The sequence below is a fragment of the Cibotium barometz genome, chromosome 21 (assembly GCF_041138505.1).
Source record: "Cibotium barometz isolate CiBa-2024 chromosome 21, ASM4113850v1, whole genome shotgun sequence".
In the NCBI taxonomy this organism is placed as follows: domain Eukaryota; kingdom Viridiplantae; phylum Streptophyta; class Polypodiopsida; order Cyatheales; family Cibotiaceae; genus Cibotium; species Cibotium barometz.
Genome location: NC_141066.1, coordinates 20637482 through 20650774, shown reverse-complemented (window position 1 = coordinate 20650774; position 13293 = coordinate 20637482). Strand labels below are relative to the sequence as shown.

Genomic DNA, 13293 nt, shown 5'->3' with positions numbered 1-13293 from the left:
GTTTTGTACTGACTACATGCCCAGTTTGCCAAAGAAAGGAGTTTATGCCAATTAGGTAATGGTGAAGTAGGGGGTGGCACTTCCTAAAGAGATTCCGATGTGAGTGGCAAGGAAGCAACTGGGGGGCAGAGGGAGTTTTGTGGTCCTATTGAGCCTCTGAATGATAGGCGGAGGAATTTCTAACGTTGAAGGTATATCTATAATAAGGAAGTTTGTCAAAGCAGTAGTTTAAGGGTGACTATGTCACATAGGACTTTCTACTTCCCTTTGTCTTGAGTAATCTTGACTACAGATGTTGCTTTGGGTAGGGGAGACTGTGGTGTGACACAAAGTAGGAGCTTAGGATGGAGAGGTTTGGGGATCCATATGGTATGATTTCCTTCATAGTAATGTTGGGCATGGAGGAGAGATTTTGGGATCCACCAAAGGATTGAGTGCGTGGGTTTAGGGTTTGGTCAAGGTTCAGAACGCCTATGAAAGCGCGTAGGTTTGGATCGATCCTATACCTTATGGGCTTGGAGGTTGGTGAATGGGGGCCTACATTGGGGACGAGCTGTTGGTGAGGGGGATGGTGGTACCTTTTGGGGATCCACAATGGAGATGCTCCCTCATGGTATCCTTGTCTTGCAAGAAGTTGCTTGTGCACCCAGAGGTGAGATATCAAACCCTGTGAAGATTTGTTAGTATGGTTAGCATTGTTAGTTTGGTTAGTGTGATGTGGTAGGGCATCTACTTGTGATTTAACCATGTGAAAGCGCATTGCCCCTATGCATGGTGGTGGAGTGGGTGCGAGAGGCATTGATGTGAATGGCATGTTGAGCGGCCTCTTTTTTTGGGCGAATAGAATGATAAGGGTGAGGTGTTGAGGTACTTGTGGGTGGTGGACATAGGAGTTCTTGGCATGGGAAAGCAATGGGAATTGGCTCGTCTTCTGTCATTAGAAAGGTAACATGGCCAAAAGCCAATTGAAGGGTGGCCATCCGTGCATCCCAGTCGATGCTGCATCTGTTATGGCCCATCCATCCCCTGCCCAAGGAGGATCTATTCATTCATAGTTCTTGCAGGCATCACATAAAACTTCCCTTCCAAGGGATTATTTCCAATGTGGAACAAAAGTGTGACTGTGCCAATGCAATGAATATGTTGTGAGACAACCATGGTAACAACGACATGTGTTTCTTTCAATGTGGGTTCCCCGAGGGAACACCATGTTTCATAAGATAATAAATTGTAACTTGTAACTTATCCTTGTATCAACAAGAGCTAATTTTTGGACAAATATGGTCAGTGTGGTCATTCATAACCATAACCGAGCTGGCTTCACCTCCCAGTCTTCTTCTTCTAAGTCAACTACTTGGGCCATGTTGACCATGATATGCTTTTGCTTTAGCTTGGCTTGCCTCACTTTGGCCTCTTCTTGCACAATTTTTTTCATATCCTCGTGGTCTTGTTTTCGTTGTTTTTTATCATGGATGGCTTTCAAGGTGGCCTCAATGAGAGGGCCATAGTAGCGTTTAAGTTTGCCTACCATTGAAGTAACCAGCCATCTCAACACCACATCAAGTGTTTCAATGCCCACAACGCCTTGTGGTGTGATCTCAGAGACTAGGAAAGGTCCTAAGCACTTGAGCTTGACTTTTTCTTGTGTGTTTTGGTGCTAAATAAGAGGACCATGTCACCCTTATTCATATGTTTGTCCTTGATCTCTAATCATCAAACCATTGTTTACGCCTAAGCTTTTCTACAATCATGTTGTAGACTACAAAGAGGCGGGTTTCATCAAGCTTTTCAAGTTCAAATAGACGACAGCTTAAGGCATTTTTGGTGAGTTTTTTGTGCACTGCAACACGTAGACTTGGGAATAAGAACTCCATGGGCAGCATGACTGCTTCAGTACCATAGATTAAATTGAAAGGTGATGGGGCTTAAATCGTAAAAGTGCAGGTTCTTAAGTCGTGAGACTATGATTGTACTTTACTTATTGTCGAAAATGATTTATATACAAATGACTAGTTTTCACACTAGGTCAACAAAACTTAACGATGGTCCAGTCTCTACTATTACTAGTCTTAAGCAACCATGTACATTAAGTTTGTAGACCTTTCCTATTTGATAGTAAGAGAACCGTCTTACAATCGATAAGTGCCCATTCGTGTCAGTGAGATAAGTGCACGTTCATGTTAGTAAGATAAGTGCCCGTTCGTATCAGTAAGATGACAGAACACCTTATAATAGGTTGGGTGGTCGAAACTATGTTAAACCAATGGACCAATGCACCAATGGAGTGGTTAACAACACTAAAAATTTCCCCTCTTTTGGAGCTTTATTATGCCATAAATCAACCCTAGAAGCACAAATGGACACCATAGCAAGCTTATCGATGGAGGGGGGAGAGAAGGACCTTACCTCTCTCTAGACTTATTTTCTCTCACTATATTTTAACTTAGCAAATAAGGAGGTTTTGGTCGTTCTAATTTAGGGTATTTAGAGAGGGATATTACAACTTTTTCCACCTAAGAGGATAGCTCAATCTAAGGCAATTAGAAGAGTAGCTTGAGGAGGTGATGTCGAGAGCAAATCATGGAGGCAAAAGCCAAGAGAACCTACTCTGATACCAATTTTTGGAGTGGAGACAAAGGTTGCAACGTACACACAGATGTAGAGAAGCACAACACTAAAAATAGATTGATGGGAAATGAGTGAACTGACATGATAAGGTCACTTATGTACTCACTCATAAGAGTGTGTACACACACTTGGTGGGAAAAACCTTTTAAGGAGGGAAAAAGTACCCTAGACCATTATTAGCACTCACTCATAAGAGTGTGTACACACACTCAATGGGAAAAACCTTCTAAGGAGGGAAAAAGTACCTTGGACCATTATTAGCCTACGTTCACATATCACTATCACATAAATGGCTACCAGGATTGTTTTTAAGTGAACAAGTAGCCACTTGTATATAAGATAATTTTGACATTAAGCAATACACAATCATTTCCCTTGCAATTCATAAGCATTGCCCTTATATATAGATACCTGTGAGCTCTCTTCCCTCTTCTTCCTACTCTCTTTCTTGTGTTGCTTTAGATCCATGCTTACTTGATGGATGTATGGATAGGATTGGTTGTAAGATTCCTCTCATGAGATTTCCCTCTCCTTCCACCTCTTATGAGATTAATCCATGTTGGAGAAATCTTTTTTTAACCTTTAGTTTGATAGTAAAGCTCTTCCTTCACACCCCCAATGGCTATGGAGCTCTCCGGTGTGACAATGGAGTGAGAAGAGTAGCACATCGAAGAGCTCTTCAGTGTGAGAACCGGATTTGGATGACAGACTAGCACACTTATTAACCAAGAAGCTGCATTTTTTAAATCTAAGGCAAGCTCCTAACAAACACATGTTTCGGCATCCTTCACATTAGGAGTAGGAACATTAAATACCCCTAAACAAGTCTATGAGACCAAGGCAAACAAGAAAAACCATACCCAAAGCTGCGCAAACAAATCTCTAGTCGACTAAGTGAGCCCACAGTCCCACAAACTTTAAATGTGATGTGAGCCTAAACAAACGTGATGTGAGCTCGAATAAACATGACATGAGCTTGAACAAACAAACGTGACATGAGCTTGAACAAACATGGTGTGAGCCTGAACAAACGTGGCATGAGCCTAAACAAACGTGATGTAAGCCTAAACAAATGTGACTGGGCTTAACAATTATATTGGACTCACAAGAATGCCTTGAACCATTGGGTGAGTCTTCTCTAATTATAGGTCTCTTTTCAAGGATTGGTCACCTTTGTGTATGTAAATGTGATTGGTTTTCCAATCGTGAGAACCAGCCTTGCTTCTTCTCTCATGCAAGGCCTTCCAAGGATCATGGTGTAAGATCCTTTTATCTAGAAGTCCACGAATGAGTATCTAAAGGTCTTGTTTTTTACATCTTGAAGGATTCCCTTAGTTGTGTTGTTCCCATCAGTATGAGATTGGTGCCTACAAGTGGTGTGGGCTTCCCTAGGCCTCCTAGTAGACCATGGTGATTATGTTGCCACCATCCAAGATTGTAGTGGCCTACTTCCCTTTATAAATGTCATGCAGCATGTTATTCATTTATTGTTTTCAAAATGGTGTCCCAAAACTTTTGGTAGTGCTTACTTGGTTCTGGGTACGAAAGGAGAGCGCTTAATGTGGCATGGCTTATCCTCTTCTAGCTCCTCCATATGGGCTCTCAAGCTCGCGTTCATCTAGGCGGACAAGTCTCTCCAAAGTTGAGAATTTCCTTTATTAAAAAAAAGAGAGCTTACGTGGACTGCCAATACTGTGAAGCCTACACAAACAATATTCGCGCTCACTTGGAGGTGAGGCTAAGACCTACAATCGTATAAAGTATATGTAATGAATCTTTCCTAGGAGGTGGTGCCTTTGAAGAAGGGGAAAAAATAAAGTCATTGTTTGTTCATCATCCACCAATGGAGGCAAACTTTAACCTTTCTTTAAGTCCTAATCAACTATATCTAGCATTGTTTGGTCCACAGTTGGATTGATTATGGAGCTAAGGGCTCTGGAATTGGTCCTTTCTTTGGTCTCTTGGTCATAGTGGATCACTAATGGACTATGTTAGGTCTGAGGTTCCTGGCGGCTTCGGAATGGGGTTTGGATACGATAAAAAGGGAGTCAAAACTTCACCACTTGCTTAAGGATTAGCTCTCATTCTTGGCTCTAATTTAACTTATACATTCCTTATAAGCTTTGGAGCTTATTTCACTTGCACTTCCTCTCCAACACTGATTTAGGGTACTCTCTCGATTTCTTGGGGAGGTTAGTCAATTGGTTTCTTCTATTCCTCAAGGTTGGCTTGATTGGGAGATCATTTGCTATAGGGAGAGCTTTGGAGATCTCATCTGAACCACTTTGTATATCGATCATGCTTTTCTATGTACTCTTTTATGACTTTTTCTTTTAGCATGGTTTCGGTCCTTTAGCCTTTTCAAAGGATACCTTGGGGCTTTTACCTTGGGTTTCTTCTTAGGCTACTCAGCTTAGTCATCCAATTCCTTTGTCTTAGCTAAGAGCCTTGTGATGGGCTAAGGGGGACTATATGGATAAGTCTTGCTTGTATAGTTAATAGGTCAAGGCTCGTTCGAAGTGGCTATGCTTTTCCCATTGGGACAATTGTCACGTGGTTGGGACAATCCTTGTAAAAGCATGTTCAAATCCGTAACATTTTCAAACATAAGAAATGACATTAGGATTCAAAATTTGGACACTTGGTGTGGAAGCTCTATGAGGACACTTCACAATACAATGCGGTTGCTTGAAATGGAAGCATTGTGAAGAGTGCATCCTATTCTAGAGGTCTCTTGCTCATTATTATACCATAGCTTTAAACAAGGAGGAATAGTTATAGATTGATTTTACTCCATGCCTGATCTTATCTCGCTGATACTTGGGTTACAGGCGCTCTGACCTCAGCCTCCCCCTCGACCGGCGGTTTGAATACCCAACCCAAACTCTCATGAAGATGATGATAATAATGATGTTGGTGGAGGAGTAGAGCCACCACATAAGAGAATAAAGACACCAAAGAAGAGTGAAGGGGAGAGCTTTGAACCCAAAGGACAATACATACCCAAGGTACACACCCACAGGAACCAACATAGAGGACTACTGGGCTGAGCAACCTAGGCACTTGCACAGATAGAGCCAGGCCAAGTATCTACACCAAAGGACAATACACACCTAAGGTACACATCCATAGGAACCAACATAGAGGACTACTGGGCTGAGCAACGTAGGCACTTGCACAGACAGGGCTAGGCCAAGTATCTACATTGCCATGAACTGCCATAAAAAACACTGGGTCAACACTCGGGTGGCGAGCAAAAGACAAAAACGAGCTGGAAATATAGCTATTCACGAGCTTTCAAGCGATTAGAAGGAATACCTTGACACACTCTTTCCCTCTCACCTTACCCAACATGCCTACTCTTACCCCATTGATGTGTAGTTTAAGGATCGATGGGCATCTAGAAAAAATAAAACTAAAATAAGGGTTTTTTGGGTTATTGTTAGTGTCTGTGCACACCTATTTACTACAACAAATTTGGTGCTTTGTACGCGTTAAGGTTTTATTAAGGGGGATAAGCTACCCTAGGTGCCCATGGTCAAAAGTGCAAAATACTGGTGAAGTGTGGAATACATGTGGGTGGAAGAGAAGTTATTAGGAGGACAAGCACTCACATGATGGGCACCAAAGTGTGGGCATGTAGATGCACAATAGCTAAGGATGCTTTTCACCACTACACCAATTACATCAACTAGAGCATGGCATTGAAGGGCCCATTTACCACATGGATGGGTGATACTCCCATCGCCTATATGATTCGAGGGGTCAGGGACCCACAAATATGGCAAGATCTGGGACTTTCCAAGAAGTTTATTGTAGCTAATTCTTGATTATGTTATTGTCATAGTGCTTGTTATGGCTTTCCTCCTTTGTGACCACTGTGTGTACTTGTTATGGAATAAAAATTGTGGCTTTCCTCCTTTGTGACCACTGTGTGTACTCATTGTGGAATAAAAATCAGTAGGCTATTGTAGTGGTTGATTCTTGACTATATTATTACCAAAGTGCTTATTGTGGCTTTCCTCCTTTGTGACCACTGTGTGTACTCATTGTGGAATAAAAATTAGTAGGCTATTGTAGTGGTTGATTCTTGACTATATTATTACCATAGTGCTTATTGTGGCCTTCCTCCTTTGTGACCATTGTGTGTACTCGTTGTGTAATGTGTATGTTTATATCAAAAGGAGATCTTTAGGTGCTTTTTGTATGCTCTTGTGTGTTATGTTGTGCCTTGATTTAAGTGTAGCTAAGTGTCATTTTCCATTGTCTAGCTAAGTGGTGTTCTCTAGATGTTGTGTGTGTGCACTGTGCACATAGTGGAAAGAGGTAAAGTAGCCCCTAGTCCGTGTGTCAACTCCTAAGGTTATACTACTCTAGAGTAGAACCCCTTTCTCTCACGATGCAATTGGTGTTCCCATTTAATGTGCTTAGGCAACAGGTTTCCTAAAAAACCCTCAAAACAAGTTTGCTAAAAAACGCTCAAAACAAGGAGTCAAACCCCTTTCTCTCATGATGCAATTGGTGTTACCATTTAATGTGCTTAAAAACCCTCAAAACAAGGATTTAAGGATTTATTGGTTCGTTTTAAAAAATGGAAATGTAAAATCTAGTTGATAAAATCGCCATTTTTTGTATTGTATCTAAAAAAGTAACATGTGTATGCCTTGTAGAAGGTGGCTATATGCATGATGCCGACTATTTATGTGGTCAAATTTTATGTTTCTCATGCATATGATTAACTTTTTAGAGGTCCCAAAAAATCGACCCCATAAGTGACAAGATTTGAATTCAATCTTCTATAATCTCACAAAGTAGTCAAGGATTTGTTACCCTTTGTAGATAAGTAATCATGCATGGACGCATAAATATGCATTTGTAAACAAAGTAATCATACCCCATATGGTCCTTTGAGATGGATACCCACACTCAAGCAAATTTTAAAATTTTATAAAAAAATTAGAGCTTATGTTTTCATCTTATCACTTGAAAAACTAAATAAAAATAAAAATATGACTTTCAAACTCAGTCAATTCACACAAACTATGGAGTTTCCTTTAGTCGGTGTGCCAAAACAAAACAGAGTAGGTGAAAAGTGAAGCATCCAATGGAAAATAATTGATGTATCTAAGGAAAAAGGTGGCTAAATGTATGTTTATTGACTTTCCATTCACTTTGTTTGGAAAAAAAAGGTATATGAGGTTGAGATAACAATTATTTGCCTTGGCTGACCAAACAACAAAAAGGTTGAGAGAGAACAAGTCTTTGCCTCGGGTGACCAAACAACAAAAAGTTGGAGGGAAAGCAACAAGACAGAAATCAAGAAGAATTGACTCAAAGCTATTAAATCAAAATATGGATGGGAGGCTTTCAAGAATTACAGCTAAGGCATTAAATAAAGTAACTTACTTGGTGGAAGTCTTTTACTAGTTGCCAAGACTATGGAGTGGCACTTGGCCCCTTTACAACTCAGTGGAGTAAGAATGTGAAAGACAAAAGAATAGAGGTTTAAAGTGGAGGTTGAAGTGTAAAATACACCTTTACAAGAGTGGCACTACACTATATGCTAATATCATAAGAACTCAATCATTCAAAAAAACAAAAAGAAAGATTAGAGGAATCTACAAACTTGGAAATTAAAGAAAGTGAAAGTGCCATGTTGCATTGGAAAGTGTGCAAGGGTTCACACTTCACATTAGCGCTTCATGTTAGTAGGCACTTGAATGCCTAGGAAGAAGGTTGAGAAGCAATGGGAGCGTGAGTTTAATCAAACTCCACATGCTAAGACTAAGTCATTTCGATAGAGCTTAATTAACCTCCACATGCTAAGACTAAGTCACTTCGATAGAGCTTCATGTAAAAGAAAAGATACATGTTACCAAAAGTTATCTTTGGATATTCCAAACATTGTTCTTCCCTCCTCAAACACTCTTCTTTAAATTATGTCATATGTTGCTTACTTCAAGTGTATAAGTTATGTGAGCAATACTTGTAGATATCATCGAACTAGATGTATTTCAACTTTAGAGAATTCAACAACATCAATTAAGCATATTACTTTTGTTTTCTTTACATGAGAAACTCTGTAAGTATGCAAAACATGAAGGATAAGCAAGATTTGTTCTATTGATGGACCCTCATTGCTAGTACGAAAAGGCCCTTAGTTTTCTTGACAAATGGGATGGATGCCCATATGAGGAACATTTTGTTGTGTTAATGTGTGGTTATTGGCTCTAGTAAGAAGGCCAAACCTAACCCATGTGGGGACAAGGGGTTGACGCTGGTCACAATATAATGTGATGTTAGCTAAAAAGGATTACACATTGATAGGAGGAAGAGGCAAGGGGTAGTAACATTCACTCGAGTTGTCGGATCCTTCTAGATGACATGGCCCTTTACACATTGCCAAGGCGAAAGGGTGGTTCAAATCCTATGTGGATTCTAATGTGGTCTAGCTCAAAACGGAGGATTGCTTTGTGCTCAAATTCTTCTTAGAAATGGGAACAAGCAAGTGCATTTCGACAGAGTTGGGCCTATAAATAGTCGAGAGGATTGTCGGTCGCTGTGATGCCTCTTTAGGTGGTTGCCACACAAACTTTGTCGAGACTAGGAATGGTAATGGGCCTGAGAAGTTAATGAGGAGGGGTGGATTTATGTTTCCACATTGGCAATGAGGCACCATGCAAGGGCCGTGCTAGATGACATGGTAAGCCAGGTTGGAGTGCACTAACGCGACGACGGACCAAGGTGCCATGTAAGCAAAAAAAGCATGCAGGTGCTTGCTCTACCATGACATGGCAAGCCACGTCAGAGCGCACTACAAGGAGGTGCCCTTTACGCGCTCTTTTCGCAGGTGTCTTCCGCATGGCTGGACAAACAAAAGAACTGAGTCTTTCAAAGTGGACAAAACTGGTAGAACTATTTAGGAGAAAAATGCTCCAGACAAACAGTACCCAGCTTCAATTCCGAACATAGCTCAACAACAAACTCCACAACAAACAAGCGCTGGTCTCCCCCCAACAGTAGGTACAACCAAAAACCCAGAATTTCCCCCTCCCCTCCTTCTTCACAACAGTGGTTTTTGTGGCCTGCATACTGCTGATCGGTTTGTAGTTCTCTCTCACTCTTTTTTTTGGTTTTTTTTTTTTTTTGGGAAGTATGTTTGTAGTAATCTCACACTTCCCTTTTCTTTTGGATAAACTTTTAGAGACACCCATCTCTTTAGTGAAGTGGATTTGTAGTAACCCTCTGATTTTTTTGTAACTTTTAATTTCTCAGAAAAACCCTAGGTTCAGTTTGTAGTAGTCTCACTGTATTTTATTTTATAAATTCTGTAAATTTATTAGAAAGCTTCAGAAAAATCCATCTGTGTTTTGTAGCTTCACATCTCTCTGTTTGCAAGAAAACCCATCTTTTTTTTTTTGTAGCTTTAAGTGAAGTGGGTTTGTGGTAATCTCACACTTTTTTAGGGGGTTAATTTTCAGAAAGCGTGTCAATTTCAATTAAAGTAGGCGTCAAGAAATTCGAGTTATTAGAGTGATTTTGAAGCAATCTACATCAAGGCGAAGGGTAAGCTTTGTTTTGATGCTGAGCAAGCTGCAAAAAGAGGCAAAATGGAGGAGTTTTTGTCCGGGGGGGTTGTGTGTGTGTGTGTGTGTGAGAGAGAGAGAGAGAGAGAGAGAGAGAGAGAGAGAGAGAGGGAGAATTGAATGAACTGACAGAGTGTCTTATGACATTATCAACAGTTCAATCATGAATCCACAAGCGCAAAATTGCTGTGAATCAGGAGAAAGCTGCAGAAGCCATAGCTTTTGGCAATGGGTTTTATAATGGGAGGGCCATAGCTCAACATTTTATAGAAGAAGGCAGAGGAGGGTTTTCAGGAAAGCAGAAAAGCAGGGCCTGAAATTGGGTTTCAAATAAGGAATGGAGAAGGATAACAGATTAGATGAACGCACAGGATGGGGCCATGTCTGGATCAGCTCAGAATGGAAGCGGCAGTTTCTAGTCCTAACTCCAGGAGCACTGAGAGTCTTTTCTTGTGATCAAAGGAGCAAAATTGAGGTATCAAACTGCAAATTTTACAAATCCTTTGTACTGCACAGAATAACTTGATTTATCTATGCATGTGTGTATGTATGACATATATATGCAGATATTTTTATTATATTTCTTCAGCATGATATACTTTTAAGCCCTTTACTATGTGTGTGCACTGTGTACGCACCCCTGTGTGTTTTGGAGGGTCCCCTGTGTTTGGGGACTTGCTTGCTTGTTTTAATAATTTGTACATGGTTGCATGCAGAAAACCCTCTCTCTCGCTAGATGCGTGGTTGGACTTCACAAGCCATTCTCGTCGCCAAATTTGAAATCATCAAAGTATCCCACAAAGAAACGCATTTGGAAGAACTTGTTAAAGCTGGTAGCATCCGATCAAACCTTCTCTCAGACAGATACAGCCGTGATTACAATCAAGCCACGGAGAGGAAAGACATGTTTTGTAATGTTCCCAAGCCAGGTAATCCAAGAGCTTTCTGATCTTTTATCTGGAAAAAGAATAAGGTGGGAAACCTAATCATGCTGTTGTGATTGCTGCCGCTTTAAATTTTAATACCGAGTTTCAGATGGCTGCCTCCCAAGGACTCGGTGGCTTTGGGAGAGAGAGAAGTCAAAACACCAACTTACATTGTTCCATCTGATCATTCTCTTTAATTTCAATACTGAGTCTCAGATGGCTGTCCTCCAAGGATGCCAGGGAGAGAAATGGCAAGAAAACCAACTCACATCGCATCTGATCAGTCTCTTTAATAACAAGTGTACTAACGGCTGTGTGTTTTGTGTGCCCTAAAGGGTTGTACACGAGTGTATTAAATAGAGTTGTTTCTGACACAAAAGTAAATTCATGGCAGGCGGAAGCGGAGGTATGGAAAGCTGGAGTTGAGGAAGCGTGTTCTCTTGCTGATGCAAGTGGCGCAAAGAAAGATTCCAAAAAGTCATCGAGAAGAAGCAAAGCTTTGCAGCAGGCTTCTGAAGCCATCGACCAAACCAGAGTTTTTTTCCAAACAAACTCATTGCTGAAACCACCGTTCGGATTGAGGTGGGAAGCGTACCCACCTTTGTTCAAAGTCCGGGAATGTAGCCAGCCGCCGCGGCCACCTTCTCCCACACTTTCTCAAACAAAGACGGAAGGTGGTGGCACGACAACAAGTGATAGGATAAAAGTAGTTGATACAAAACCACCAAAACCGCTCTGGTGTGATCTAGAAACTCTCCAGGGCTGCACTGATTTTCTACGCTCCAGCTACTTGAATTTCCGGGCGCTGGAGCAGGCAGCCTCGATGGTGGATCACTTCAAAGGCTCCTATCAGATGGGTGACTCATCTTTGCCGGATGAGGTAATTAGGGCTGACATCACCAACTCATTTGTTCATTCTATTTTTGCATGTTCAATATTCCTCTTAAAATAGAGGTTCATGACTAGCCTTACGAAGTGGGCACTTAATACAGTTACGTCTGGAGGCATGGAAAGGGACAGCACGACGAATTGTGAAGGCTTTGGTGGATCAAATCTTGGCAAACAATCTTTCTATGGAGCCTTGTATCACTAATGAAGAGCTTATGGACCAGGTTTAGAGATCACTAACCATTTTTGTGGCAGTTTTTTTCTCTTGGATAATATTGATTCTGATGTATTTTGACTGGTTTCTATTTGGATTTGGCAGCTTTGGTCGGCGAGCGAGGTCTGGGTTTTCGGAGCAGTTCACGACAAAATCATGGGTGCTTGCAAACAGATGTTTGCAGTCCAAGATGCTTCTATGGATAATGTTCTTGCTAAGCTTGAAAAGGTGAGGGTTCTGCATCATGACTACACGGAATTGTCCACTTCAGTTTTCTAATCATGAATCGTTTTTGTGTGACTGACATTTCACATTTTAACGATCTGAAAAGATAAGCATACGACACACTAGTGGTACCTGTCACAAGAGGGCTCACATCCCGTCTACGTTGTAGTCACATGTTGCAAGGGCTCGTGTGGCACATGTTGTCAGGGCTCAAGCTGCATGTGTTGAGGGCTTATGCCACAAATGTCTAGGTTATAGTGCCAACCTCCTCTTCATATCTGTTAGAAGGTTTGTCTATGTATGCATGTGGATATAAGATGTGTGCGTGCTTATGGGAGATCATTAAGGTTTGTTCATGCATGTGTTCGCATTTATATGCCTAAATCAGATGACTGGACTTGAGTACTCTTGGATTGGCAGAAGAGCATCTGAACTTTGGGTTGAGTACTTTTGGTGGTGGTGGAAATGTGCTAGTGTATATGTATGCTTGCATGGTCTGCATTTGCAGGTACATGGTATGCATATTTATGTTTGTATGCATGCATGTACAAGTACTTTTGGGATCACCATAAGAATATTGGAACTTTGGCTTGATGATGGAATTGTGCTGGTGTATATGAATGGCGGGCATGCACCAGATATTGTATATGTATGTGCATATGTATAGCATGCATGCAGCAGATACATGGTGCATATGTATGAATGGTTGTAATGTATGTATGTATGGTGTGCGCATCTGGTGCATGTGCATGTATGTATGTTTGTAGGCATAAATTCATGGTTGTGCATGCTTACACAAGCCTGTGTAGATAAATATTTCTTTAAA

The 13293-nt window shown here is 41.1% G+C and overlaps 1 protein-coding gene across 3 annotated transcripts in view; it reads left to right on the top strand.

Annotated features, from left to right (window-relative positions):
- Positions 1-8945: 8945 nt before the first annotated feature.
- The window catches only part of LOC147626939 (uncharacterized), a 41493-nt gene continuing 37145 nt past the window's right edge, over positions 8946-13293 (top strand). Inside the window, exons 1-7 of one of the 3 annotated variants that reach the window (XM_086815494.1) lie at positions 9580-9651; positions 10110-10194; positions 10371-10689; positions 10931-11143; positions 11535-12020; positions 12133-12252; positions 12348-12470. In XM_086815494.1, coding sequence (XP_086671620.1) covers positions 10552-10689; positions 10931-11143; positions 11535-12020; positions 12133-12252; positions 12348-12470 — 1080 coding nt within the window. In that variant the 5' untranslated portion in view covers positions 9580-9651; positions 10110-10194; positions 10371-10551. Of the gene's footprint in view, positions 9652-10109; positions 10195-10370; positions 10690-10930; positions 11144-11534; positions 12021-12132; positions 12253-12347; positions 12471-13293 lie in introns of all 3 variants that reach the window. The other 2 variants (XM_086815492.1, XM_086815493.1) reach the window with 2 other exon arrangements.